Genomic DNA, 26,912 nt, shown 5'->3' on the forward strand with positions numbered 1-26,912 from the left:
GTACAGGATCCTTTTGTCAGTAGTCTCCCAGCTGCCACATGTGATAACACAAACAAGACTTGAAGTGATGTTTCACCAGTAGAGAACATACAGCAGCTCAGAAAAGTCATGGATAAATATAGCAAGCTGAGTATGTGTGCAACAGAGCATGCAATATATCCCCCAAATGGATCTGTGCCTATCTTGTATCAAAATTAAACATTGAAAATAGAAATTAAAAATACCTGAAATATATATATTCTCCAGAAGGAGTATTTACAAATGACCACTGCACATTTCTGCGTGGCAGAAGAGACAGGTTACAATTTTAATCACGATGGGTTTGGCGTGGGTGTTGGTTTGGGTTTTGGGGTTTTTTTGGGGCTTTTGGGGGCTTTTTTGGGGCAGCATTCTTTGTAACATACTAGTCAGCACTGTTGTGAAAGAAAGCACATCAAGAAAACATTCAATGGACATGATCTTTACAAGAAGTTAATTCTGGTTACTAGAGTACAACAAACATTTAAGGACCTTAAAAGATTTGTGCTCCTGACAATCAGTGAAGGCTGAGAAGGACACATGGATATCTGACACACACCAAGAGAAATGGCAAAGGCCAGGAGTTACTAGTCAGTTTACCAAAAGACTCCCCAAAATGTTAGGGTTTCACTTGTGCAGAGGCTAAAAAAAATTTCAAGTTTTCATCAGTAATATCTTGAAAGCAGTGTCTTCTAATGGACCTTGTAATTTGCAGCAACAGAATAAAAGAGCAGTTGGGCAAACAGAAGATGACAGAAATCCTGAAATCATGTGGGGGTTAATATTTATCAAGATAACTAGAAGTGACTGTTTTGATCCTTCAATAAGAATTTCACTAACAAAATACAAGACTATCCCCTGACTTCAGTAGAGTTTAATTCAGTCCCTAAGGCACAGCTGAAGTTTTATTGCACAGATAAGTGTCCATGTCAAACTCATAACTCAAGTTTCCACTGCAATTAATAGCAAAGTTTTGGGTCACTTAACAGGAGGTAAAAGGACACCCTATGCTGAAGTCACTAAAAACAAGCCAGAAATACTGAATCAGAAGCTGGAGCTCAGGCTCATAAAAGGATACTGATCGTGTGTTCTCTGTCGCTTAGCAAGCGAGTCCTCATCACTTATTCCAGCCATCAAATATTTCAGTCCTGTGATCCAGGTGCGAGCTTCCTCTGGGTTAGATGTAATCAGATCCAGTGACTCCATGTGGTTGCCATGGTAAATGGTAAAGCAACAGCTTGGGTCAAAGTTCCCCTCCGCATGACGGTGGAAGATTTCAGACTGACGGCCTTCAGTGACTTTGTAAATTGAATCGATGACAACTGTGGGGAAAAGGCAAGACAAAAATTGACATGCTTAGATATCCACCCAATTTCTTTCTGCTTTTGAGCAATTCTGAATTATTCAGGCTAAAAGTCATTAAACATTTTTCAATATTACATCGTCACATCCAAAAGGACTTTTTGCTTCCAAGGCTTATCCTTGCTCTGGCCATGCCATGTGCACAGTACAGCTACCTCGAAGGCAGGCCACTGCAGGTACAGGCAGGTTACAGCAAAGCTCTGAGTGCTCCCTGCTACATCAGCGGACTGCAGGCTACTCAAAGGGGAGCACAAGAGACAGATGCCAACTGTCTTCCATCAATCTGTGAAACACTGTGTAGTTCTTAAGGGACTGCACCCACCACAGCTGCGTTTTCTACAGCAGGAAGACAGGAATATCCATCCTTGTGCTAGGGTAACACTGCTCCCAATGCCATGGCTTCGAACAGTTATGCTGTTCAACGCAGCAGCACTTAGCCACTACTCACTGGCCCAAAAACATCAACTGTCACTATCTTTAGCTTTCCCAACTGCTCGTTTGAAATCTCAAGCCTCCGTGACATTTCTGTGAATTCCTAGTCCTTATTTTATTCAATAAACCACTAATTTGTATTTCCAATTTACAACAGTGCAGCAGGAACAGTTTCAATGAGAAATAATGCTACACAGTAACTTAAAGATGTAATAATGCCTAAAGAAAATTACCACAGATAAGATTAAGAAACCTCAATCTAAACTTTTCTAGGTTCTGTATTTAAATTTGTGATGTATACATTAAAAAAGGTTCAGCATAGTTTGTTGTCAAGTCACTCCTCAGTTTGCTCATAATTCATATAAACCTACGGGAAACATCGACATCTGACCGAACTACACTCCCCTTCCTTTCATAATCCTGAACCTGTAGATGGTTAAACTCTACTCACACTCTTATAAACCTTCATGTAAGTATCACATCACATTTAAAATAAGCATTAAAAAGCATTTATTTGATACAAAAACTATTGTTCAGTTTTCCCTCTGTAATTCACATTCCAATATTGAAGTGCTCAGGAAATTAAGAAGAATATTAAAACTTTACTTTTTGCCTTTTCACTTTTTCTGGACGGTCTCCATCGGATGCAGGTCCTGTGCTCATCCAGGTAGAAGAGACGAACTAGCCCTTTGGTTCCGCTCTTCAGCTTAACCATCTGAGTCCCAGACTGCATAACACTCATGCATCTTTCAACTGCAAAGCAGAACAGAATAAATTCAACTAAATGGACATCTAATTACACTAATAAAAGGACCTATTGGCCTTCCAACATCTGCCAAGCATATACTTTTTTTTTTACTTGCACCTTTAATGGCAGGAACCAGTCATTGCTACATAAGAAACATACTACTACTACTTCTTCACTAGCTTCTCCACATGGGAAAATGTAAAAAAAAAAAAAAATAAAAAAAAAAACTGTCAAAACATCTTCATACAGAGGAGGCAAAGAAAACTTTACCATATATTGAAGGAAACTATTTAATAGTTGTTCCATGCTTACTTCCTTTAAATATTTTTATATTATACACAGTACTGTAATTTTAAACTGGCACTCTGCAAATTTTGAATGGCAAGACTATCATTCAAACTCCGCATTCCTTTGAGTTTGGTAATCCTTTATCTTGTATCTTGTGCTTTTGACACTGTTAGAACTGTTAACAGAATTATAAATACACAATCCCTCCTCCCTACTGCACACATCTACACCTGCTACATCCTGCTACCAAATTTCAATCACATACTGTGATGGCTTCCTTTTATCCACCCATCCCATCCAGGATGATAAGGCTTTGTTTCTCTATGTTTTGACTAAAACACACACATCTCTTCCATTTAATCTCACATCTTCCCTCCCACAGTTTTTCAAACACTAGGATCAAGATAACATTTCCTCTTGATCTCAGTATATATCTATGCCTTAAATTACTTTCTCCTGTTTTTTTTCCATTCAGGTCTCTCCTCACTTGATATCACTCCAAATTCACCTCCCAGATGATTTGTTTACACTCTGGCTGGCTCCCAAATACTATCTGAGTCTGCCTTTATTTCTTATCACCCTTCTCTTCACCACTTCTGTCTTCAGTACTCCTCTTGATATCACAACAAAGACTAATACACCCTCCCACTCCTCTAAGCCAGAGCTAGGATTTATTTTCTTAGCCCCTGACACCTCCTTAGCTTCCACAACCAGCAGTACAAGCAGCAGCACCAGCTGAAACCCCACAGTGCTCCCATACACCAAAGCGCGTTGTGGTGGCCCTGCTCAGTTCATCTCCATAGCAGAAGCCTGTCCAGAACACATCTTCCAGCAGAAACTCGCACAACCCTGAGGCCATCAACAAAGGAGAACAAGTCTGCTGCTCCTTACAAAGCACCTCTGGGTCAGACACGGGCAGAGCAGCATCCTAAACATTAGTCAAACATGGAGCAAACAGCCATTGTTGCTGGACCAACTTCCCCTGGCTCCCTCACACAAACACCTTTTTGTTGGCAAACCAAACTCCACATCAAATAACTGCATCAGAAACAGTGTTTTTGCTGAGTTGTTGCCTTTCTCAGAGGAATGAGAGGACTCAGGTTGAGCTGAACAGAATCAAACTCTTCTGAAAGCCTCACAGGTGTGCATGAGCACAATAAATTTGCCCTTTATTATGTCCATAAATATGTGGCCTTCTCTGAATCATCACACATACTAAACGAATGGGTGGGTTTGGAAGTGCTTTAAGATGAGCCAGAAAGGTGACACAAATCAAGCCAGAAATACATTTTTTACACTATCCACACGTTGGCTGTGGCAGTTTTAAGTTGCATCTATCTGAAGATGCACAAAGTACCAGGCAGACAATGCCTTTACACCATGAGGGATGGAAAACTCAGAGCCTTAAAGAAGAAAGATTAACCGAAGCAAAAATAAGTCTCTGAAATTTACTACATATATATATATACACACATATATATATATACTTACTACATATATATATACACACATATATATATATGTATGTATGTACATACATGCACACCATCTCTTGGCAGACTGAGCCTTTCACTTTGCAACTGAGTTTAGGTCAAGTTTGCCTTCGCCTCATAACTAACAAACAAACAAGAATTGTCCTCCAGCACAGAAACAAGGCTCTCCATAAGAAAAGGTTGTACCAGTGTGTGTGGATGTACAAATCTGAATTGCTACGTTAGCCTGGCATACAAACTGCATGCACATTTTTATTTTGCTATTGGAGCGATTGATTGCAACAGGGTTTTAGCTCAGGAAAAAGTTTAGCAACAAGCGACTCAACACAGAAAATCTGCTTCTTTACACCTAAGCCTACCAGTTATCAATGAAAGCCTTACAAAAAGAACTAATTCTAATGTAAGTCTTTCTATTATCATCAGCTCAGTTGTCACAGAAAAAAAAACCTAGGTCCTCAAAATCATCTTAGTGAAACATTCGCAAAAGGCAGCAGAAGGACTACATTTCTTTAATGTAAGAAAAGCAGAAAACGGGCCCCACACAGATAATTACAGCCAGCAAAACCATGGGGGGTGGGGGTGCATGTGTGGATCATTTGTTCACCATTTCAGTTGCCTAAACATTTCTACATCACATTTGTAATTATTGTAAATGCATTTCACATACACATTTTCAGACTTCAGAATCAGTTACATGCAATAGATTTTAAAACACTTTTTTTCCTCATAGAAAAGAGCCGAAGAAATCCAGCTCCTGCCAAATATCTCAACATTCTCCATTTCTCAAATGCCACCTGCAACAGTCTAGTGCCCAAGCAAGCACCATCTTGTCTGCTTGCACTTTTCCAGTTCCAAGAAAATACCATCAGAATGCAAACATTTAAAGAATAGCAAATGTGTAAGAGAATTCATTGCATCATCCCTACTGTGTAGGTGTTAATAACAGAAAGAATACACTTTAAAGAACGGACTATGGTAATAGAAATGCCACACCATTCATAGGCCTATTGAATTTCAACTCTGCAAACCATTTACAAAATACACAGTCCTCTCCTTTAAGCTATTTATAAAAATATAAGCACACAAAGAAACAAAGTCTTTTTCAAAACTATTCCTAATATGCTAATTTCAGGCTCTGGCCAGACATTCACAAGAGAGACACTGCACATTAGCATCTGAATAAGGTGAAGTTATTGAACAGAGGCAATTCAGAATAAAGCTCCAGAAGAGCAATTCAAGAATGCTTTCACTAGGGAATAGGAAAACTGGTTCCAGAAAAATTTAATCCTCTAGATAAACTACGAATACTAAGTAAACAAAGCAGCTCCTCAATGCAGACAATATATTAAGATTTGAAAAAGCAAGACATGGTTTCCATTATACAGTATTTTTCTAACACAAGTACTAGCTGTACATTTTTTGTCCAAGTCTGAAAAAGAATTAAGTTAAACTAGAATACAATGTGGTTTATATGTTACAAGAACAAAAGAAAGTTAATTAATCTGGAAATTCAAATAAAATATTATGCTTACGCATTGTATATTTAAAGCTTTACTTTCAAATTAAAAAAAAAGAAATCTACAAAGTCACTTTTGTTTCTAGAGTTATGCAAACTTATTCTTGACAGTCTAAAATCATCCTAACAGATATCCTGTAGTTTAACAGGTTTTAATAATACTGAAATACCAGCCTACTTTTGACTCCCAAAATAACCAGTTAAAGCAAAACAGACCTGAATTCAAAGAGCACTTTTACATTTTTAGTTCAAGTGATGATAATCATTCTTAATGGTACACATATCTCCTTCTCCAAAGGAGCTGTCTCCCTACTGAATGGTAAACCAGATACAAACCCATCTGTGCAAGCTGGACTTTTTCTGAAGTGGCCACACTCCCCAGCACATGGTAGACCTCCGAAGCCAGGAGGAAAGCCATCCGAGCCCTGGGTAAATCCAGATGTTCCTTGAAATCTTGCACGTTATGCAGATGCTATTTATTCTACCTGACAACACTGCTCCTCACTGCTGAATAAATCAAGCTGCTGCCTGGGAACACTAAGCTGGAACTCTGACCACTAACCATACGTGGCCTTACGTTCAAAAAGCACTCTAATCCGCCCCAAATCAGTCGACACTACCTTCCGTCCAATTCTGCTTTAATCTATCCCCACGTTCAATCAGGTCTTTAATAACAAGGGAATAGCTTAGCACAGCACCCTGCGAGAATCTCTCACAAAAAGTTACAGCTCTGTTCACGGGTTTAACAGCCATTCCCTGTATGAGTCCTGTTTTTCAATACTTTGCAATTAATTTCCTTTAATTCTCAACAGTGGTAGCCACAACACGAACATCTGCCTGCTGTTGTGCTTTACTACAAAGCCTTTAATGCATGCTGGACCCTTTAGTTGATACTAGAAGAAAAATATTTAGGGAATTAAAACATTATTCCTGGCAGCACTTTCAGTAAAATAGAAGTGCACTTTGATATACAGGGCACATCACAGCAATGAAACAAACATCCCCTCCCCATAAAATACATTCATCCAAGATTAAATAAATACGCTAGTCACTCCACAAATGGAGCCAACAGGCAAGCACCGTACAGGAGCAGTGCTGGCACCCAAAGGATGCCGGCTGGGATGCTCGGTGTGCACCAGCTACCTCATCCCCTGCACGTGACAGCCAACACTGCACAACCATTTTCCAGGTTACCCCAAATCCTGAACACTTCGTCTTGCTCTACCCTCAGCCCGGATTAGTTTCATTTCAGTCATGTAACCCTAAAAGTAAGCAACAGCAGGAACAGGCTTGAGAGATTTTGCTGCTGTATTTTGGAGTTTAGTTATTCAGGATAATACTATTACCTTATTAATTAGTGGCAAAACTTTCTATTGGCAAGGGCCTACAGCAAAACCTTGATGGAATATAGGTTTGAGGTGAACAGGGGTATATTTCACTTTTTTAGCCAGTTTCAGTGGGATTTCACTTTAAAAAAACATTTTTTTTCCACCATTGCCTTCAAAAACCATTACTTGCAAAGAAGTGAGAACTATTTGAACAACAATAAAAAAAAGCTAAACGCCCCAGAACACCCACCCTCTGTGGGTCCTGGGCAGTAAGTCACATGCAAAGTTTCAACTAATTGACTTCCATGCTTGTCCTAAGTTTGCTCATGACAGCCTGTTGCCACAGTGACACTTTGCTCACCCTGAACACAATCTCACCTGCATTTCCTTCAGCTTTCATGAGACAACACAAGAAAGCCATTAGACAACGCACATAGGTTTTTAAATAATGAGTTATTAATTCAATTTTGGGACAGGCAGTAAAACCTATTTTGTCAAAGGGCAGTGTGTGCAACTGCTACATGCAAACAGCTCAAGCATTCACAGCAAACCCTTAGTAGGTTAATACAGTAGGCCCTTAACAAAAATACAGTAGGATATGAATATATTTAATAGCTCTGGGAAGAGTGTCCTACAACTGAGTATAAAGATTACACCACTCGAGAGACAGATTGTCTTAAAAAAAAATGTTTACTGCTGCCCACAAAACAGTTCTTTCTTGGTTTTTCTCATTACTATATGCTAAGAAATTAATAATTCAAAGTGCAACTGCAAGAAAAAAGGTTTCGTCTCATGCCTTGCTTTTATGGACGTAATGTTACAGCCATCTGAAAAAACAAAAAGATTAAATAAGGTATAAAGAGCATTACCAAACAATGAGAAGTATAATTATGAAAGAGGATATAAACTGTGTTTCTAAATTACATACAACCTGCATTAAGCCAACATTAAGCTTAAGGAGATAAAAGAAACCCATAAAACACAGAAGTTACTTTTTCTATTGCAACATCATCTCTTCTCCCCTACATTCAGTATTTTTGATTTTACTACCTACATTCCTCTCTTCAGAGGGGAAAAAAAACAAAGGGACCCCCAGATACCACCACCACATGCTGTTCCCACCCAGGTGCATTGCTAGGACTTCTGCAGACATCTCCTGGGATTCATTTTGCTGTGGTATCCCAAGAACCAGAACAGGATCCTACACCTCACCTTATGGTAACTGCTCTTTACTACAGAAAGCACTTTATTTAAACCCCCAAATGCCGCCACAGTAATTCTCTCAAGTTTTCAGATTTAAAACCCCCAACATTCCAGAAACTGAACTCTGAGTGAGGCTGTTATACAAAAAGTAGACGGTTGGTTGGCAAGAGAAGTCACAGCATGCTCCCATCACTGGAATCCTGTATCTGGATCCAGCTTGGAGTCAATTTTTTACTGGCTTAGATGCCCAATCCCAAAAGCAGGCATTGAAAAAAAAAGTGCAACGAAAAAAAGCACACACACCCCTGAACTACACAACAGTATGCAATTAAACTATCACAATCCAAGTAGTGAAGATACTCTAGGTGCAATCACAAAAAACATTCTCAGTTGTCTGAACTCTTCTCATCATCCTCCGTGGCAGCCATTTATGAGTATGCTGTCAGTTTGCCCTTACGCTAATGCCATTAAAAGCCATTTACTGCCTACCCCCATCCCCCAGAGAGCACGTTTTTATTTAAATGCCATAGAACAGCACTAATATCCAGCACACCAACACAGCTTACCACGAATGTCATCAAATTGTTGATTGCTGGTTTGTTATGCAACAGCCAAAAAGCCCAGGAGAGAAGAGACTGCAGAGGCAGGTCTCGGGGAATCAGCCATTTTTAATAGCCACATCTCATATTTTATGCCAGTTATTAATTTGCTTTACAGCTTTTAATTTGCTTCCAACCCCTCACAGAATTTTACATTAAGCTTCTTACAGTGGATTTAATCATAATCTCTATGAAGTTCACGGAGATGAGATGGACAATCTCTCACACTTCTGCAAGTCTCAAGAAATCCTCAAGGAAGTCACACACACCAGCAGAGACACCAAAGGCTGGTGCTGCCAGTCCTTGCAAAGCCCAGCTGAAAACAGTGCAGGTATTTCATTTCAGCCCTCAAGAAGGGAGAGAATTAAAACAAGTAGAGTAACTAGCAAAACACAAGCTGTGGCTACTCAAAACAATTGTGAATGGCCTACATTCAATGAAAATCATTAAATCTGAAAAACAACTTATGCTTGTAAATTCACTAAGCAATATGCAAACAAAAAAAGGGGTGAAGCTTAAGAACAAAACATACACTACCCAGAAGGGGGGGAGAGGGGGAAGAAATCTATCAGCATAGTTTTAACTTTGTAGGTATGGGTACAGGCTGGTGCTGTGGAAAAGAAAAAACAACCAAGGAAAAGAAAACTTGGGAGCAGTAACTCCAAGAAGTTATGTTTACGAGTAGTACATATTTCACAGTAACCACTGTTTCAGCCTACCCATGTTCAGATTGATCATCCTAGAAGCATTAAGCCAGCAATTTAACTCATCTTATTTTAATATTACAAGTGAGAAGTTTTTGCTGTATGCCTTCTCCACAGCTGATCCTTGACAATAATTAGTTATTCTTGCCACAGGAGCACACAGAGTCCCTTCCAAGACTGAGCCCCCCACCTCTTCCGCACTTAGAGATCAGAAAGGAACGAGAAGCATCAAAACAAAGACCTGGCACTACAATGTAATTCCAGAAGAGTTTTAATCATTTTTATTCATAAATCTCATTCCTACAGTGAGACTATCTTCTACAGAGTAGTGTTCAATACAAAAAATGACTTGCTAGGACACTGCCTTATTTACAGGGCCTATGATCCCCTTTTTGAGAGCTACACTTCACTATAGCAACTGAAATCCGAGAGAGCAGCCCCCAGATACAATGAATAATGCATGTTTTCCACCTCTGATCAAGGATACCTTCCTTCTGCTAGCTCAGCAGACTTCTAATTATTATCTTCAAGAAATTAGCCCAGGTTTCATTCAAGCAGCGCTTTGGATAGCAGCTGATGAACAGATCATTCAGAAGACACAGCTTTTCTGCAGTCCTGCCAGACACTTACAGTGCTGAAGCACCTGAGGGCCTGAGCAGTCACAAGGCTTCGGGACCCCAGCTCTAAGTCTCATCCATAAAGCAGCACCTTTGACAGGCCACCGCGTGCCAACACAGAGCCAAGAGACCCACCATGCGACAGCTTACAGGGGAATGTTATCGCCACTGGTTCCTGAAATACAGTAAGTATCTCCAAGATCTCCTTCCTTCAGAAATAGATTGCATCAATGCTGCTCATTTTGAGAGCTCTGGTGCCACTGCAACTCTGCATGACTGACAACAAGTTTTCCAATAAGACTACGGAATTAGTTCTTTATCAACACTGAAAAGCACAATCATTTAACCACAGATATGGCCAACCACAAAACACATTGTCACATCATTAGAGTGAACAAGAAACATAGATTTATTAAGCAAACACAGTTAACAAGTTTGCACATCCTAATTCTCATTGCTTCGTGAGGATCCCTCAGTGGGGATCCCTACAGCAATAGATTACAACACTACAGAGCAAGTGGAAGAAGCAGCAGACAAAAAGAAAGAGGATAGCTGGAGTGGACAGGTCCATACGTGCTGTTCTGACAGCCTCAGTAGCAGGTTTCAGGACAAGCAAAGGGCAGAAAGGCATTTGGCTTCTTGGGGGCAGCATCCTTACACTGCCATAACCATTCGCAAGGAGTAAGAGACATCATTCTGTGGGTCTCTGGCCATGTCTCCAAAGGAAACCCTTAGGGTCTCTCGTATGCTAGGCAAGCTTTTGCTCAGGTACTAGAAAGGACGGCAATAACTCACTCAAAGTTGCTCAGCTGAGTCACCTGCGCTCCTCAGCAGTGCTAAGACAGGAGCACCTCCTCCGAGGCTTCACAGCAACTGATAAAGAACAGCCTGAAAAGCATCCCAAGAGCTATGCCTCTGGATGCAAAGGTCACAGTAGAAAATAGTAAGCCACAATCTCCTTCTCTTCCAGAATCCCACGTCTGCCCTCTAAAAATCAATAAATACATAAAGAAGGATCATACACCTGAGAACCAAGCACGTCTGGTTCTAAGCCTGCCTCCATTGTACAGCATTAACTGTTATCCCTGTTCCTCAAACCTTTATGCACTACCCAGGACATCAGTGAAATACAATTCCCACCGCAACATATTGAGCTGGGTCAGATCCCCTCTCTCTCCCTCACCCCCTACTCCCACCCCCCAAAAATATGCCATTACTTTAGATCTTATCCCTGCCTTAACTTCTACAACTTCTTCAACAAAACAAAAATAGGAAGACCCCACCAGAATACCCTTCATAAAGCTTGCTCCTGTCTCCACGCAGGAAACATGCAGGAGATAAACTGTCACAGCTTCAGCGCAAATGGTGAATTCTGATGTCTGCAAGTTTATCAGCAAACAGCAATGTCACAGAATTCTTGGCACCTGTACAGCCTCACAGCCTGGTGAGGGGAATAAATCGCAGGGCACAAGAGCAGCTGTAGCTGGAGGATGAAGTGGGTGGAAGGGGAATCCAGTCCCCAGGACCTGGAGCACGCTGATCACGCTGGGTTGTGACAGCAGCTGGGCTGGAAGGAGCACTGCTTCCCATTCAGGCTGCCAAATAAATCCACATCTGGGGCTTGATTAGACAGTAGGAGGGGGAAAAAGCAGAGTAGAACTGAAGGTGGAGTTAATTAACCTTCAAAAGTAATGAACGAAGACTACAATGCAACTGATGATATGAACTAATTTATTCACATTCCTCAAACAGTCATTTTGCTAAAGAAACATGCTTATCTATTCAGTTCTCAAATTACCTCAGTGCAAGTCACCGGCAGCGAGTCATCTGTGTGCAAACAATAAACTGACAGTCTCAAACAACAAAGTAATTTTGTGATGGAAAATAATGGTGTTTGTCCATATGAGTTTCATGCTGATCAATGTAACATGTGAAAATGTCTCCAAATCAGTTATCTGTTTTACTGCTGAGAATACCAATAACCTGACATAGAAGAGGCAGAAACTTCCTCACATACAGCTGGGTTTCCTGTCACTTGTATTAAAAAAAGCCAGCTTATGGTTTCCCCTAACTTTAATTTCAGTCATCCAAGAAGCACACACACCAGTACAAAATGCTGCCTGCATACTAACAGGCTGTCCTCTAAGATGTGAGCTTCCTAAGTGAGTACTTTAAAACGTATGGTAAAGAGAAAAAATAAGCACACGCATTTCCTCTTGCAGGTAAGCTCAGTGCTGTAAAAACCTGTGAACTTTTCTTGCAGGAAGCTCCCTTCACCAATCTCTGTTTCACCAAGCTACTGCATGCCATGACAGTGGCACCATTAACGTTGATCCCAATATAGCATTTGGCCATTTTAGTCTTCATCAAAACAGTGAGTTATTTCAATAGCTTTAAGTTTATGCCCCACACAGTATCAGAAAGGCACCCTTCTTCAGCAAACCCTAAGAACCTTTTCAGTTTCACACGATGACTGCGTTCTGTAGATTTACTGACACAAGAGTGTATTTAATTCGTAAGAACAACAACAACAAAAGACTACAAAGTAGTTAACAAGCATATAACCTAGCTACTAGTTGGTCTGCCATACCCTTGGCTCTGCAGTAGCAGATCAGATACCGCTCATGGAGCCATCAGCGTTCAGCATCCAGCTCCAGCATCCTTTGAAACCTCACTGGGGTCACGGAAGGGACCCCACGCTCCACAAGCCCCCCTGAGAGGAGCACCACTGCAGTGCGGCAGGTGAGGTATTTCACTACACGCAGGGCAACATCCTCAGAACATACCAAGCAACCCAGAGGCTTTAAACTTTTCAAAGCTGCTATGTGCATATACTAATTTATTGTGAGTACATACAATGCTGTGATAGATTTAACCTATTATTGTAATTAAACCTGTGGAAGACCAAGTTCTTCACAGGAAGATATTGATGCCTCCAATATCTACTCAGATCAATATGCTATCCTGAGCCAACTCCTTTATATATCACTTACTATTCTAGAGTCTGTACTTAATAATTATTTTACAGGTGCTTAGATAGATGTAAAGATACAAGAGTCCCAAAGAAACACTAATAATGACCTTAAAGGCTGCTGCGATAGTTCCTGTGAATGAAACACAATGTAGTTCACTGCTGTTTCTTTCCTTAGCTGTATCAACTGCAACCCTAGTGTTCTGCTAAAGCAGTAACAAGATAACTAGAAATTACCATGACCTGTCAGCCCGAGACCCAGGCCCATCACCTGTACCGCTCCTCCCGTGCCGCACCTGCTAAGGTCCCACTGCCGACACCTCTTTGAGCACAAGCGTGTTTCCCATTCGCAGTGGTTAGCAGTCACGTACAAACTTACAGCCAAACCCGAACTGCTGGCAGGTGCGGAGCTGCTGCTTCCTGCAAGTGCTCATTGCAGAGCCAAGTCAGATGGTCGGCCAGTGACCGCACATGATACCCGCCCTTTCAGTTATCCCTTTATCCAGGCACTATCATATGAGCACTCTTACGTGCATAAATTGTGCGAGGGGTGTGATCCTGCTGTTATCAGTATCAGTGCCGTCGGGCCTAAGTAATCGCCAGTCTGAATAAGGGGGAGATCAGGCACTCAGCCTTCTTCCACCATCCAAGCATGTGAATATATTCACACCTACAAAACATGACACCCAAGGTTTGCACTCGCGCAGTGCTGTGTCAGCCCTCCTGCGTGTGGGGGGCACCCCTGGAGCCCAGCCGTGACCCCACATGCACTGCTGCAACGCCACCAGAGCAGCCAAACCTGAACACAAGGAACACTGCATTGTACTCATGGCTTCTGCATCCTTTAGCTGCCTCCACCAGAGAGAGAAATGGTAGTGCTACTCACTGAAAAAGATTAACAGAAATTTGGCAGTTGCTATTATATCTGGCTAAGGAAAATGGACTGCAAAATTACCTCAAACAGAATTTCACCTTCAGCTGAGTACTTTGGTATAAAATGTGTTTATCTACACATAAACACACATTTACATGAGCTTCAAAAATTAAACCTGATGCTTTTCTTCTAGGACTGTTCCAAAAACCCCCTTCAAATAAGCTAGCTTGTGTAAATTATTAAATGGGGACATATCCATTACCTTCTGCATCTCAGAAAGCAGATGGAGTAACACCTGGTTTCCTTCCCCTAACCATATGCATCAAAGCTTAATGTAGTAACACCTGGTTTCCTTTACCTAACCATATGCATCAAAGCTTAATGTAGAGTTTTCTGTAACAGAAACCTCCAAAATAAAAATACAGCATTTGTTAACTGTAGCATACCAACTCCAACATAGAAGGCCCTTGCCTGAGAGGATATACAAATAACTGACTTTTTCTTAAAATAGTCTCCATTTCTTACACAACAGCTGTGTCTATTTCTAATATCTGTGTCTATTTCCAGTAACTTTCCCTAGTTAGAAAAATATTTATCAAGTAAAATCATCCATGCTAAATACAGAGAAAAAAAATAAATCAATATATGTCAATGCCCAACATTGCCCTTAAATTTTTTTAACATGCTTCATAGTGGACAAAATGATATTTTAAAGTACGACCCATGACTTCTGGTAGCTTTATTTTAGATTAGTTTGTTTGGTTTTAAATTACAGAAAATTTGTTAGAAAATGTCTTCTGAACTATGCAGTTTTGACAATCCATTTATTTGCTAAGTGTATTTTGTAAGTTTTTTCTTTAAAAGCACATAACCTAACATTATTAAGGATGAGCAAAATACAAAAATAAACTTTATCCCCCATGATTTTACCTTCTCTCTACAGCATTTACCCACTTAGAGGCTTAAACTAATTACCACTTCCCATCCAGCATTGACTTAAATTGAACAAAAATCAGACATTATAAACTACAAGTTACTGAAGAAAGTTATTCAAGATGTCTTCCTTTTTGTATCATCCTCCTACAAGTCTTGAAAAGACACATCTTTCTCATCCAATGCTGTTTGATCAGAATTTTACACATCATTTGAATATGTATTACACTATTTATAAGTGCCACTAGAAAAAGAAACAGAAACTCTTTTCCAGAGAAAGCTATGCCACAACAAAATGACCAATTGATGAAAAGGTCAATAATGTTTTTTTTTAAAAGGCAAATATATTTGCAATAATTTAAGATAACACACAAGTGCAATTTGTCCATATCACAGGAGCAGTATCTCACATACAATCCACATGTTTTCATGGAGAAATGTACTTTCAAGTCAATATAAAAATACCAAGTGTTCCTCTTAAATATTCATGTATACACACACACACTTTCATAATAATGTCCACATAAATATGGAATGTAACTTACCAATCACAAGGCTAAAGTTATAAGCACTTCCAGAAATGTTATGAGCTCTTCCTACAGTAATTCCAAACTCAAACATCCTTACCTTTTTCTGGACTTAAATTTTTATATACTTCAAGGTCTGCCATTAAATTTGTAACTCATGCATTATTGGCAAGTAGAATGGAAATTCTCACTGCAGGAAAGCCTCAATTTAATTTTCACGTCTCCAGAGCTAAAACATTTGGAAAGCAATCCTTAGAAGTACAGAACATTGCCAGCACTGCTCTTTACGAGGAACGATGAAATCTTCATGATCCATAACACAAACACAGGAAAGCACAAATCCAGAGACAATAGTAGGCAACTTTCTTCAAAACCGAAAAGCACAGCCTGAGAGGGAAGCTGGAAGCATCTGCTCTGTGCTGCTGCTGCGGGAATGCAGGAGCAGCGACTACTTTTGGTATGAGACAGGCATGCATAGCACAGCGATTAAGATGCTCCAGGCTTTAAGCATGTGTAATGCCCGGGAAGAAGAGCTCTATAGGCGAGCACAAGGAAATCCTGCTGGCACCTGGGAGGCCAGTCAGGAATGGATTACCATACTTCAGTTAAAGAATGGGAGTGTGACGCAGGCTGAATGCAGAACAGAAAAACCACCCTCACTCTAAATTAACTCCCAGCATTTGCAGCCACGGGATTCTGCGAGGCGAAAGGAGAGAACCTCTGTGGCCCACACTCCTTTTTCCCAGGTTTTGTGCCCCCTCCTCCTGTCTCTGTCACTAACTTGAAGCAGAACAGCCGTTCTGCAGAATCAGGCCAGTTAGAGCACAAAGCATGCAAATGGTTTAGTCTGTGCATCACTGAGCATTTGATTTCGTAAGAACAAGTAGTCTCCAGCGAGATGCTGAGCACAAACTCTCCCAGTAGCTATAAAAAATTACCATGCTACTGGCTAAATACTGTGCTTAATGCTACCAAAATCAGTAGGTTTATAGTTAGTGTGGAACAATGGGCAGAAACATGCAGACTTGCATAAATTGCACTTAGTTATGACAGAGCCCAAGGGGACACAGTGCTGGAAAGCATGGCAAGAATAAAGTAGGCTCACATCTTTGATTTATTGCATTTTCTAATTGTTTCACTAGTCAGCTGGCTTTTCCACAGTAACATTTACATCAGCTTGACAAAGGAATCCCCAGCTGTATTCTCAGGGCAGAACTTGTCTAGCGCATGCTAGGAAAAAGTTACATGATAGACAGTGTGACCAAGAGGGGAAAAAAAAAAAAACCAAAACCCAAAAAACCCCATAGTTCTACATGCCTGTAGAACTTGAGTGAGATGGGAGACGAGATACAAGAGGAGTTGACATGTTTTACTTACTGAGAAGTCATTATTTCTTAGCTGTTGCTAACACAAATAGTAAGACTTCCCACTGTCACCATATGTCACGATAGATTGCAGCACACTGCAAGATATATGTTGACTATGTCTACAACCTATAAAATGAAACAACCCCCCAAACCCACTGTAGAATCATTCTTGGCTGCACTCAAAGTCTGTGCTTCTAATCACACTTTCAGCTGAGGATGGCAGGACATGGCAGATGTCATGCTCTGCAGAGAGAAGTGTCACTCATTCTCAGTTACAACAAGGGAAATGGAACAGCTACATCGTTACCCCACCACTGGTTCACACCTCAGTTCACAAGATTAATGGATGAAGTCATCACTCTGAAGCCTCTAGATAGTTATCAATACCTTTACATTCAAATGAATTGATGTTATAGTTGCAATTCAACAACAAAAAATAAACTGCCACCGCTCCGTAGTTTAATTATTGATATATCAAATTGCACTTGATAATATATCTTAAGTGCAAATTACTCCACACTCCTATCATTCTATTAATTATGAGAGGAACCATACACAAGCATCTTTAACAGCAAAGCTGCTCTAAGAAACCTTGCCCAATCATCAATACGTGCCTTATTATTTTGTCTTCAAAATAAAGTTCATTTTAAACTGCTTTAGAAATTAGACCGTACTATACAGGTTAGCAAGAACATTACAGCAAATAAATGAAGACTTCTATGTAATTCAGGAAACATATACCAAATGGTATGAGAGTACTTGTAGGTTTATTCACTTCCCCCCCCCAAAAAAAATCACCATGACAACTCTTCACTGACAAGCCAGGTTTTGCACCCTATCCCTACTCCTGTCAGAGTCACATCTGAAACTGGTGCCCTTGAAAACACACTCCATTAGAGTTTGATTTGTCTGCAAAGGGAAAAGTCAAAAGACAACTAGTTCACTTTATACCATCTGACGCTGCACCTATATGTTATTTAAGTGATGGCTGAGTGACCCTCGCATCTTTCCAGTTTGCTTCGCTTTCACATACATCCCCTGTTCTCAGGGGGATCACAACTCTCCTCCTGGGAATGCTCTGTGGAGCCACAGCACGCAAAGTTCTATCAAAGTCTCAGAGTTGATGGTGACAAGCAAGCTTTCAGAATACAAAATTGTTATTTTGTTACCTGTATTTGATTAACATCAATGATTACCATAGGACAACAGCACAGGTTTTCAGCAGCCACTGCCATATCATAGGTATCGCACAATCCCAAAATAAGGTTTGGCAGGAAAGGTAACAGACTCACTTGTATGCCTGCTTTTCCTACTTATGTTTTCTACCCCATAAGCCCTTCCTTGGGAGACCTTTGCCAATGCTTAGCACGCTTAAAAGTCTGTTTTTTTCAACTGTTTAAACTGGTTTCAAGAAGCATGTGAACCATCCTCCAAGCCTCACCTTGCCTATAGTTTTTGACAATCTCAGCTACAAAAGCACTAAAATTTGTTAAAAAGATGTTCATTTACTCAAAATCCAACTCCTCCAGGCTAATAATATTTTCCAGTCATCTTAATTTGCTGTTCAAAAAGAAGTTTTGTCATTAAACCACTGGAATTATTTTGAGATAAAACAGCAAGTATCTCCAGGTACAAAGCAGACAGTGTCAAAGCACTATCCCTCTCATTGAAAAAGGGGATTTAAAGCTTTCTTGTAATATCTGCAAACGGTAATTCTTCTCTTCTACGCACAGTTACAGATATGTTTTCATTTAAAATACACTGTAGTTCAGCTCACAGCTTCTGGTTGAGATGACGGAAATCTGGCCAGTTTTGTGCCAAAAGCAACACCAGAGGGACAAAACAGTGCTGGTTTGTCTTGGGGTATAGTTGCCAAACCAATGTCAATATTTTTAGCTCCCTGGAAGAAAAGATACATTAAACCTGCCACCAAGGCACTCCCAGCTCATCCATGCAAGGGAACAGCCCATGGGATAATCAGCAGATATTCCCACAGCAAAATGGATGACCAAGAGGACAGATAGACAGCTGCAAGAATTGCTATGCTCAAACCTTTCCTTCCCAGGCAGCTCAGGTCTGTTGGGCTACAAAACCAGCTAAAAACTCCCTTGAAAAGCGTGGAAGATACATGTATGCCATGTAAACCTGAACCAGCAATTCTAGGGTAAAAATCCTGCCTCGTACTTGCTGCTATAGGTTAGATGGGATGCAGAGAGGCCACACAGGGCTGTACCCACGCAAGCTCACGCAGAGGCTCTCACTTTGAGAGCCAACAGCCCCGCGCTTGGCAGGGTTGAGTGGCTGTGGTCCAAGGTATCTGCTGGAGAACAGGCTGCGGTGCAGCCCTGCCTGCGCCCTGACACACGGGAGATTGCCTTCCCTCCCCACAGCCTGGCAGCACCTGAACCTGCCCATTGCACTGGGCAGCTGCCACGTCCCCATTCACAATGAAAGAAAATTTTATTACCAAAAGTGTCAGCCTTTGCCAAATTGCCAAAGATGGAAGCCCAATTTTTGAATACTAAAAACCATACCTCATAAGGCTTAGATTACTGGACAGAGACATGATAGTGCGAGTTCTACTGCAAAATATTAATTTTGCAATAAATGAGAAATAGATTTAACTAATAGTTTTGAAATTACAGCATCAGAAGAATATTAATTTTCTGGCTCACTGGTTCTTCCTTTTTCACTGTCAAAATAGCTGGAGACTGGTGCAAACACTAATTCTGCTAAAAAGCAAGAAAAGCTGGTTAGGGAACTTCTATTTCTTACAGTAAATAGATAATGAAGTAAAAAGACAACAACATCTTCATACTCATCATCCAAATTTAATCTTAGACCTAAGCTGTAATAGAACCTCCTCATGGAAGGTCAGCTAGCAATGAATAAAACTTTATATTCGCTGCCTGAAAAACTTGTCATTTTTATCAGATTAAAGCTTTTAACAACTCTAATCATTTGTCATTAATGAAGACACAGTTCTTTGGAAAGCTGACAATATACAAAGGTGGAAAACAGTTGGCATTAGAACTCAGCCACCTGATACACCTGCTCGAGACAGATCCCACACATGAAACTCCTTTCACCAAAGGATGCATCTAGTGATAGACACAGGGTTCTTAAAGGTAGTTACACATTCAATGAAGCACCAAGAGGCAGTTTCTTCAGTCATTTTAGGCACTTTTTTAATGTATGTGAACTTTAATAAATAAATTCTTTAATGCCCTTCTTGCGTATACATTTTCAGTTATGTCTGGTTGTCTCAAGGAATGAATTGTGGATATTTTGCAACATAGATCTGAATATAAACCAAATATAAATTACTGTACTATTAACTTGTCCTGCTTTCCCAAGCATGAATATAAAACTTAGATTGAAGCTGACTATTAAGATATAAGCCTGAATTCTGCAGTCTACATCTGGCATCTTTAGCACTGTAGCCTCAAGCATATGGCTTACACGAGGCTTCAGCAGAGCTAATTATAAAGCATTGCCCATCAGCAAACATCAAGCCTAATGCATACGTGCAATTCGGAAAGATTTAATATTGTTCCCCCAAAAACTCTTGTGCTCTAATAACCAAAATAGACCATTTTACTGTATAAAAAGTAAAACATAATGCATTTTATGTTCCTATTCATTGGGCACAAAAGTTCAAGATCACCGAAGCAAAAAAGTCCTAAAAGAACTTGCACAAAAGCTCAGCTTCTCAGGCTGAAATGAGTGGAAAAACACTGCAGTAACACCTGCCGTAAGCAATGTCTTGTGAAGCCATTGAAAACTGGTTGTGTAACAGCAGTAGGTATTCATCTGGTAAAGGTGGTACACAACTGCATCCATTACATTTGGGAAATCTTTGAGATAATCTTTTAAAATAAGCAATTGTTTTGGACTCTCTCTCTCTCTCCCAAACCCCTCAACTTGGGATGTATAGGAGTGAGTGACTTGGAATATCCTTTTAAAGAACGAGCTGGATATTCCTGAAACAAGAGACTAAGAGCACACGCAGGAATCCAGATCAGCGGTCAGCATTTTCCCCTGCAAGTTCACTGGTGGCTGGGACAGACAGTTCGCTGCACCTGGTCAGATGACAAAATAATTACTGAAAAATATTGTTGGATTAGTGCCAGCACAGGACAAATGTTTCAGCGGCCTACCTCAAAGTGCCATTTGAAGTACATGGAAGTACTGATATCCATGGCAGCACTGTACCAGAGCTGCACTGCACTGGCTCAGGACCTCAACATTCAAGTTCCCATTCTTGCCACTTTCCCTTTTCCAAGGGCAGAAGAAAGTGTTACCACCACAACATTCTCCATCCATTCCCTCAGTAAGACATTAGAAGGCAGACATTCAAAGCTACCAAAATGCCTAACATCACTTAAGTACCTATCTACCTTACAGGCTTGGCCCTTGGTTCAGTATATCCAGTCAACAGTCTTTCAAATGTGAAATAATCCAGCAAGCACACCTGCTCCATCCATTACAGTCTGAATGTGGCAAGGTTGCATGAAATTACTGTTTCTCTTCAAGCAGAAGATTTACACCAACCAACGTTAATTTTGGAGTTAATTCCCATAGGCAGTCACAAGCGTGAGTGAATTCAAAAAAATTTTAGAAAAAACCCTTATCAGATGTAAAGTTAATAAATGCAATTATCTAGATGCAGTTTCTGGCTGAGGAAGTACATTGCTGACTGGCGGGCACTGGGAGCATGTGCCACAGGAAGGGTTATTACATACAAACTTTTTTTTTTCCCACTTTATACTTCTAGCCCCAAACATCTGCTAGCAAAGTAGATGGATGTTTGGTCTGACAACACAGCCATTCCTACATTGTTATTGCCAGCAAACAAACAAAATATGCTTGAAAACCCTGAGAAAATTAAAATACTTTTTTTCCAAGCCTAGAGGCATGGTGTACTTTGTATTTTGGCACCGTTTGCAACAGGAAGGGAAAAGAAAGTGGGTTCATCAAGTCCTCAAGGCTATTCCGAACATTATAATTGCTTATCTGCTCTATTCTACAGAAACTGCTAAAATAGCTTAAACCCAAATCTGTCTTCAGTTTGTTATTCTCTGTGTGCACACACTGTGCTGTATCTCGCTGTTACTGAAGAAAACTGACATTTTTGCTTCTAGGCAGATAAGAGTCCCTAGACCACAAGACGCAGCAGCAACCTCCACTTCTGTAACCAAAAATTTCAGACATAAACAGATAAGAATTTTAATATCCTGCGAATGCAGCTATTAGCAGCTTTTCCTAATAAAATTATATAAGAAATCCTCAGGCAATTTTGATGCATATTCAGCATTACACATCTGAATGTTCAGTCGTTACCCAAAGACAGTCCATTAAAGCCCTGTGGAAAGGCACACAGTTGTGTATCAATACTTCTTCTTGCCTAACAACATACAAGCATCTCAAAGCATTGTTATAATGTGGTAGAAAGCAGCCTGATCTGTATACAGCAGCATTTCCAGAATTTAATAGAAACACTGCTGTTTGTATTTGTTCACTGTACACAGAAATTGAATTGGGACCACTTAAATAGTTCTCCAGCCTTATATTCATATTAGTCAATATATTGCTTGCTACTAATTACATTTACCACTTCAGAGCAAGAGCACAGATAGGTTGCTTCAACAACTTTTCCAAAACTTACCAGTCTCCACCTCAAAGTTTTCCTGTGTCAATTTATATAGTCATGGACAATTTTCAATTTGCTCTTGTGCCAACTTTCCCCATCAGTTCAAATAAGCCTTTTCTTCCCTGAGCTTTCCCTTAACAATGCATTTAGAGTCAGCAGTCACATCCCCTCTCAGTCTTTGATTTTCCAAGCTAAACAAACCACACTCATCTTCACTTCTGTAGTCCTTTTCTCTGCCTGTTCCCAAGCTCCCCTTGCTCGAATACTGCTGACCAGAACTGCACCGGGCTTGGCCTCACAGCACTAACACCTTCATCGTACTCCACAACACTCAAAATTGCATCTGCCTTCAACTAACGCATCACAAAAATAAGGTACTGTCCTCCTGTTGCCATATCTCATATGCTTTGTCCTCCATCACCTCCTCGCTTGCAGCTGATAGTCTCCTACATCGGAACAGAAGCATTCACTACTTGTCTTCCAAGTGAGGTTCTTTGACATTCATGCAGAGGCCCCATGCACTCCAACAGGTTGTACCTGCAGTGTCATTTGGGTGTTTCTGCTTTAAGTTGGGGCTTTTTGGGGGTTGTTTCTGGCTTGGTTGGGTTTTCGGGGTTTTTTTGTTTGCTTCATTTTGGTTGGGTTGGGTTTTTTTTTTTTTAAATACAAAACATTTAAACCACTCCAAGTAAACACAGAACTTCATTCTTATTTATGCAGTCCACAAGAGTTTCTTGCATTTAAACACCTCAGCTAGAGATGAACAAATGGAATACCATCTATTCAGGTTCTTAAAGCAATACAGGTCCCAAAAGGGTATGAAGGAAACAGCAGAGATAAACACAAGTTGAGCAGCAAAGTTCATATTGTATGCTTCTGTAGACGCTTCCAGTCCTGAAGCCTCTATGAAGAAAGATGTTCCTATGCTTTTTAAGAACACAAACTGATGCAGTGGGATATTTTTTTATCTGTCTTGCTTGCACCTGAGGTGCAACAGTTCTTGCAGATTACAGGTTCGATTACAGATAATAACTGTACCACTGTAACATGACCTTCCAGACAAGCCTGATACAACTGAATTAGTCCATTGCTCTGAACAAAAGAGTGCAGTTTAGATAATATGAGCAAGACTGAATTAACATGACATCCTACCAATGGCAGTCAAGTCCCTGTTGACACAGGTCTGGAAAGAGGCAGAGAGGCCAGAGGATAAAATTAGAAATTGAGTTAATTACAATTATGGAAATACAATTTAAACAAAAGTTCTGTATGTCTGAGAGAACTTAAGAAGAAAAGATAATTGGCATAAGTAACTAATATAAGTATGAACAGCTACTTTCAGAACTGCTGAGACAAAATCAGCTATTTGCTAAACATGTCACAGCTTCTTTCTCTTTAATGATTACAGAGTATTAGCATTCATAAACGTAGAAAAATAAGTTAATCAACGGCTCTGTGTGCTTGCTCCCTACAAAGCCATGCTCTCAATGTCAGAATATGAAACTATAATAGTAATAGCTACAAAAAAGTCATGAAAACACTGCATAAATTAGAATTAATAGACACTAGAGCTGGACACACACAACCCAAACACTGAAATGCCAGCAAATCATAAGGGGTTGGATCACAGCACCTTCCCTGTAACAGATACTACCCTTCTTACGTAGAGTTCGCATTAGATTTTCTTTCCTTGTTTCCCAGTGGTGCAAAAAAGTTTTAAAACAAGTACAATTTCCTTATGTCTGCTGCAGAAAATAGGTGAACAGGTAAGTCTCAGTTTAGTTGTTTGGCATTTGCTTAGTCATGCAAAGCCCAAAGTTCACTGCTCAGTCCCACTTGGTCTGTCAGAGAGACAAGGAGGATGGGTCAATCTTAACCACAAGGCTGCCATCAGGAATGGGGGTGAGCACCCAGCCCACTGCCCTTTGTCAGGACCTACAGGATCAGAAGGCTCACTGACAGCAAGCAAAATCCTTAAAAAGCTCCATCAACCCTTTTATCTATATCAGCACAGCCCTACAGGAAACCAACTTCTCTCAAGCATCAGGAGCAACATGCTAATTCCTGGGGACATGCACACGTCTCCTTGCATCATGCCTCATGCCGTTGGGAACTGCCACCTCTGTCATTGTCCAGCAGGGACTTCAGCTCCCTCTATTATACTCAGAGTGAAAGTAACTGTCACTGCAGTGCCTTGCTTAGGTTGAAGAGACAAATGGGAAGCCCTGAAGGATTCTGTCAGGGAAAAATAATTAATCCTGTCTAGTCACGAATGAAAGACAAATAAATTAAGCCATAGAATTTTTCTGGTCTAGGATTTCTGCTAATTTTGTCTTCTACTTTAGACTATTATCACTTTGCAGATTCATCACTCAATAGCTGTTCATGGATTACTGAACTTTGCGCTAATGGATCATTATCCAGTCTCCGTGCCATTAGCGGGATAAAGACATTGTGCTGCTCTAAGATAAAATACGACCTCGAGTCACAGAGTATGGACGAGACTTTTCTTTCACTTGATCTGGAATGGCAAAACTGCAAAGACACATGCAAAACTTAGCTGCTCCAGTTATACACTCATGTTAGAGAGCAAACTATTGCCTGGAAAGAAGTGTGATTAACAGACATTTACCAAAACACTGAAAGAGTGCTCAGATTCAGTGAAGGGGGACCTGGGTGAAGACATCCAGGAGACAACGCTCTCCTTCCCCAATGTCAGAGAGAACTCAGAAGGAACAGGATCCCACCAAAATCAGTGGGACCACACGAGTGGCCTGATAAATCCCAAGCATGAATCTCAGTTTCATTTGAGAAGCAGAACAGTTGTGCCTGGAGCTGACAGGTTCACCAATGACAGATTTCTGAACCATCTTCCCTGTAACGTGTGTCCCAATGTAGCACACAGATAAATTAATACGACAATGCCACTGTCAGACAGACTTACAGAAAGTTATTAACATTCTTCTGGTGTCCCAAATAGAACTAGCAGTGCCTATGAGCAAGAAAAAAGCAGTACAGGAGAAAACAGTGTTATCTCTGAATAGGCTTTCATTAAGAAGATACACAAATTGACAAAGGATTAGTTCTCCCACTAAACCATTAGCTTCATTGATGGTGACATAACCACAGTGACAAAAATGCAGATACATTTTGGTTTACAGTGGGTTGCATCATAGTTCTGTGAGCTGCAAACTTCTCCAGCTTCCTGACAAACACAGTGAAAATGGAGAAGTAGGTTTCTTTAGGGGAAAAAATTACCTTTGCTTTTGAAAAAGATTAGTATGTCTATCTTAAATTTACAGGCATTCCATGCTGCTGTTACTGATAGTGCCATAAGTCTGCCCTAAAGTGACAGTTTTTAATCACTGACCTCAACGGGAATAAGGAATACAAAATTTGGGCCTCTCAGAAATAGCATTAGGAAGTCAATCCCCCAGCAGGACAGGCAGGGGATCAGCTCTCTTATTAGACTAGACATGCAGGAGTCTATTCCAGGCAGGGACAGCTCCTGAATCCTGGTGGTCCCTCACTCACTGCAGGAGCATGGGCTGAGCTCAGCACTGCTCATATCCCATGCCCAAGGGCAAAGCTGCCCAGCAAAGGGAGAGAAACCTATGTGGGAAACACACACGCTCTCTAGTTAAGTTGATATATCAAGTTTTAAGCATATAAAAGGAGATTCTGAAGATAAAGTATGTTGTACCAAAATGCTTTCAGAGTATTTCCCAACTTTGCTATTGGAAGGATACTTCAACAACTGAATGATCATAGCACGTAATCCATAATGGCAAGAGACTAAGATGTGAGGGGTTGACAGGGGACTAATTAGGCATCGGTGTTAGGCATCTGTTTTGCTCAAATGTCTGATCAATACTTGTCTGATCAATACTTGGAAGTCAAGCTCTTCCTGACACTTTCAGTTCCTCCTTGCTAGGAGCACAAAGGATGCATACCTGCAGATTTTGCTGGAGCAGTTCTAGAAATGCCTCAGGAAGAAATGTTTAAGTGTAAGGCAGTGCCAGACCAAATGAACACAATTAATCCATTTCACACCAAAATACAATCACCACCTACACCCAGAGCAACTCTGCCCACTGCCTGTGCTCCAGCTGCTGCTCCTCCCTTCTCCAGGCTTTAATGCTTCAGCTGGAGCTTCTGCCATTTCCCTGCCAGGAGCACCTGCCTGGCGGCGGCGTCACCCAAAGGGGGAGGGAGGAATCGCACCCCTAGCTCAAACCGCGGGGTCAGGGGAGGGCTCCCCGCACAGCCTCCCCCCGCC

General features: G+C 40.7%; 1 protein-coding gene across 1 annotated transcript in view; it reads right to left on the bottom strand.

The window, feature by feature from the left end:
* Positions 1 to 26,912, bottom strand: part of PLCH1 (phospholipase C eta 1) — a 69,462-nt gene that overhangs the window by 42,199 nt on the left and 351 nt on the right. Inside the window, exons 2-3 of the mRNA XM_035890041.1 lie at positions 2,419 to 2,565; positions 1,097 to 1,340 (exon numbers count right to left, since the gene is read on the bottom strand). Of these exons, the coding sequence (XP_035745934.1) occupies positions 1,097 to 1,340; positions 2,419 to 2,565 (391 nt within the window). The remainder of the gene's footprint in view (positions 1 to 1,096; positions 1,341 to 2,418; positions 2,566 to 26,912) is intronic.

Source organism: Egretta garzetta, unplaced genomic scaffold, assembly GCF_000687185.1.
Source record: "Egretta garzetta isolate BGI_Z169 unplaced genomic scaffold, ASM68718v1 scaffold172, whole genome shotgun sequence".
Taxonomy (NCBI): Eukaryota; Metazoa; Chordata; class Aves; order Pelecaniformes; family Ardeidae; genus Egretta; species Egretta garzetta.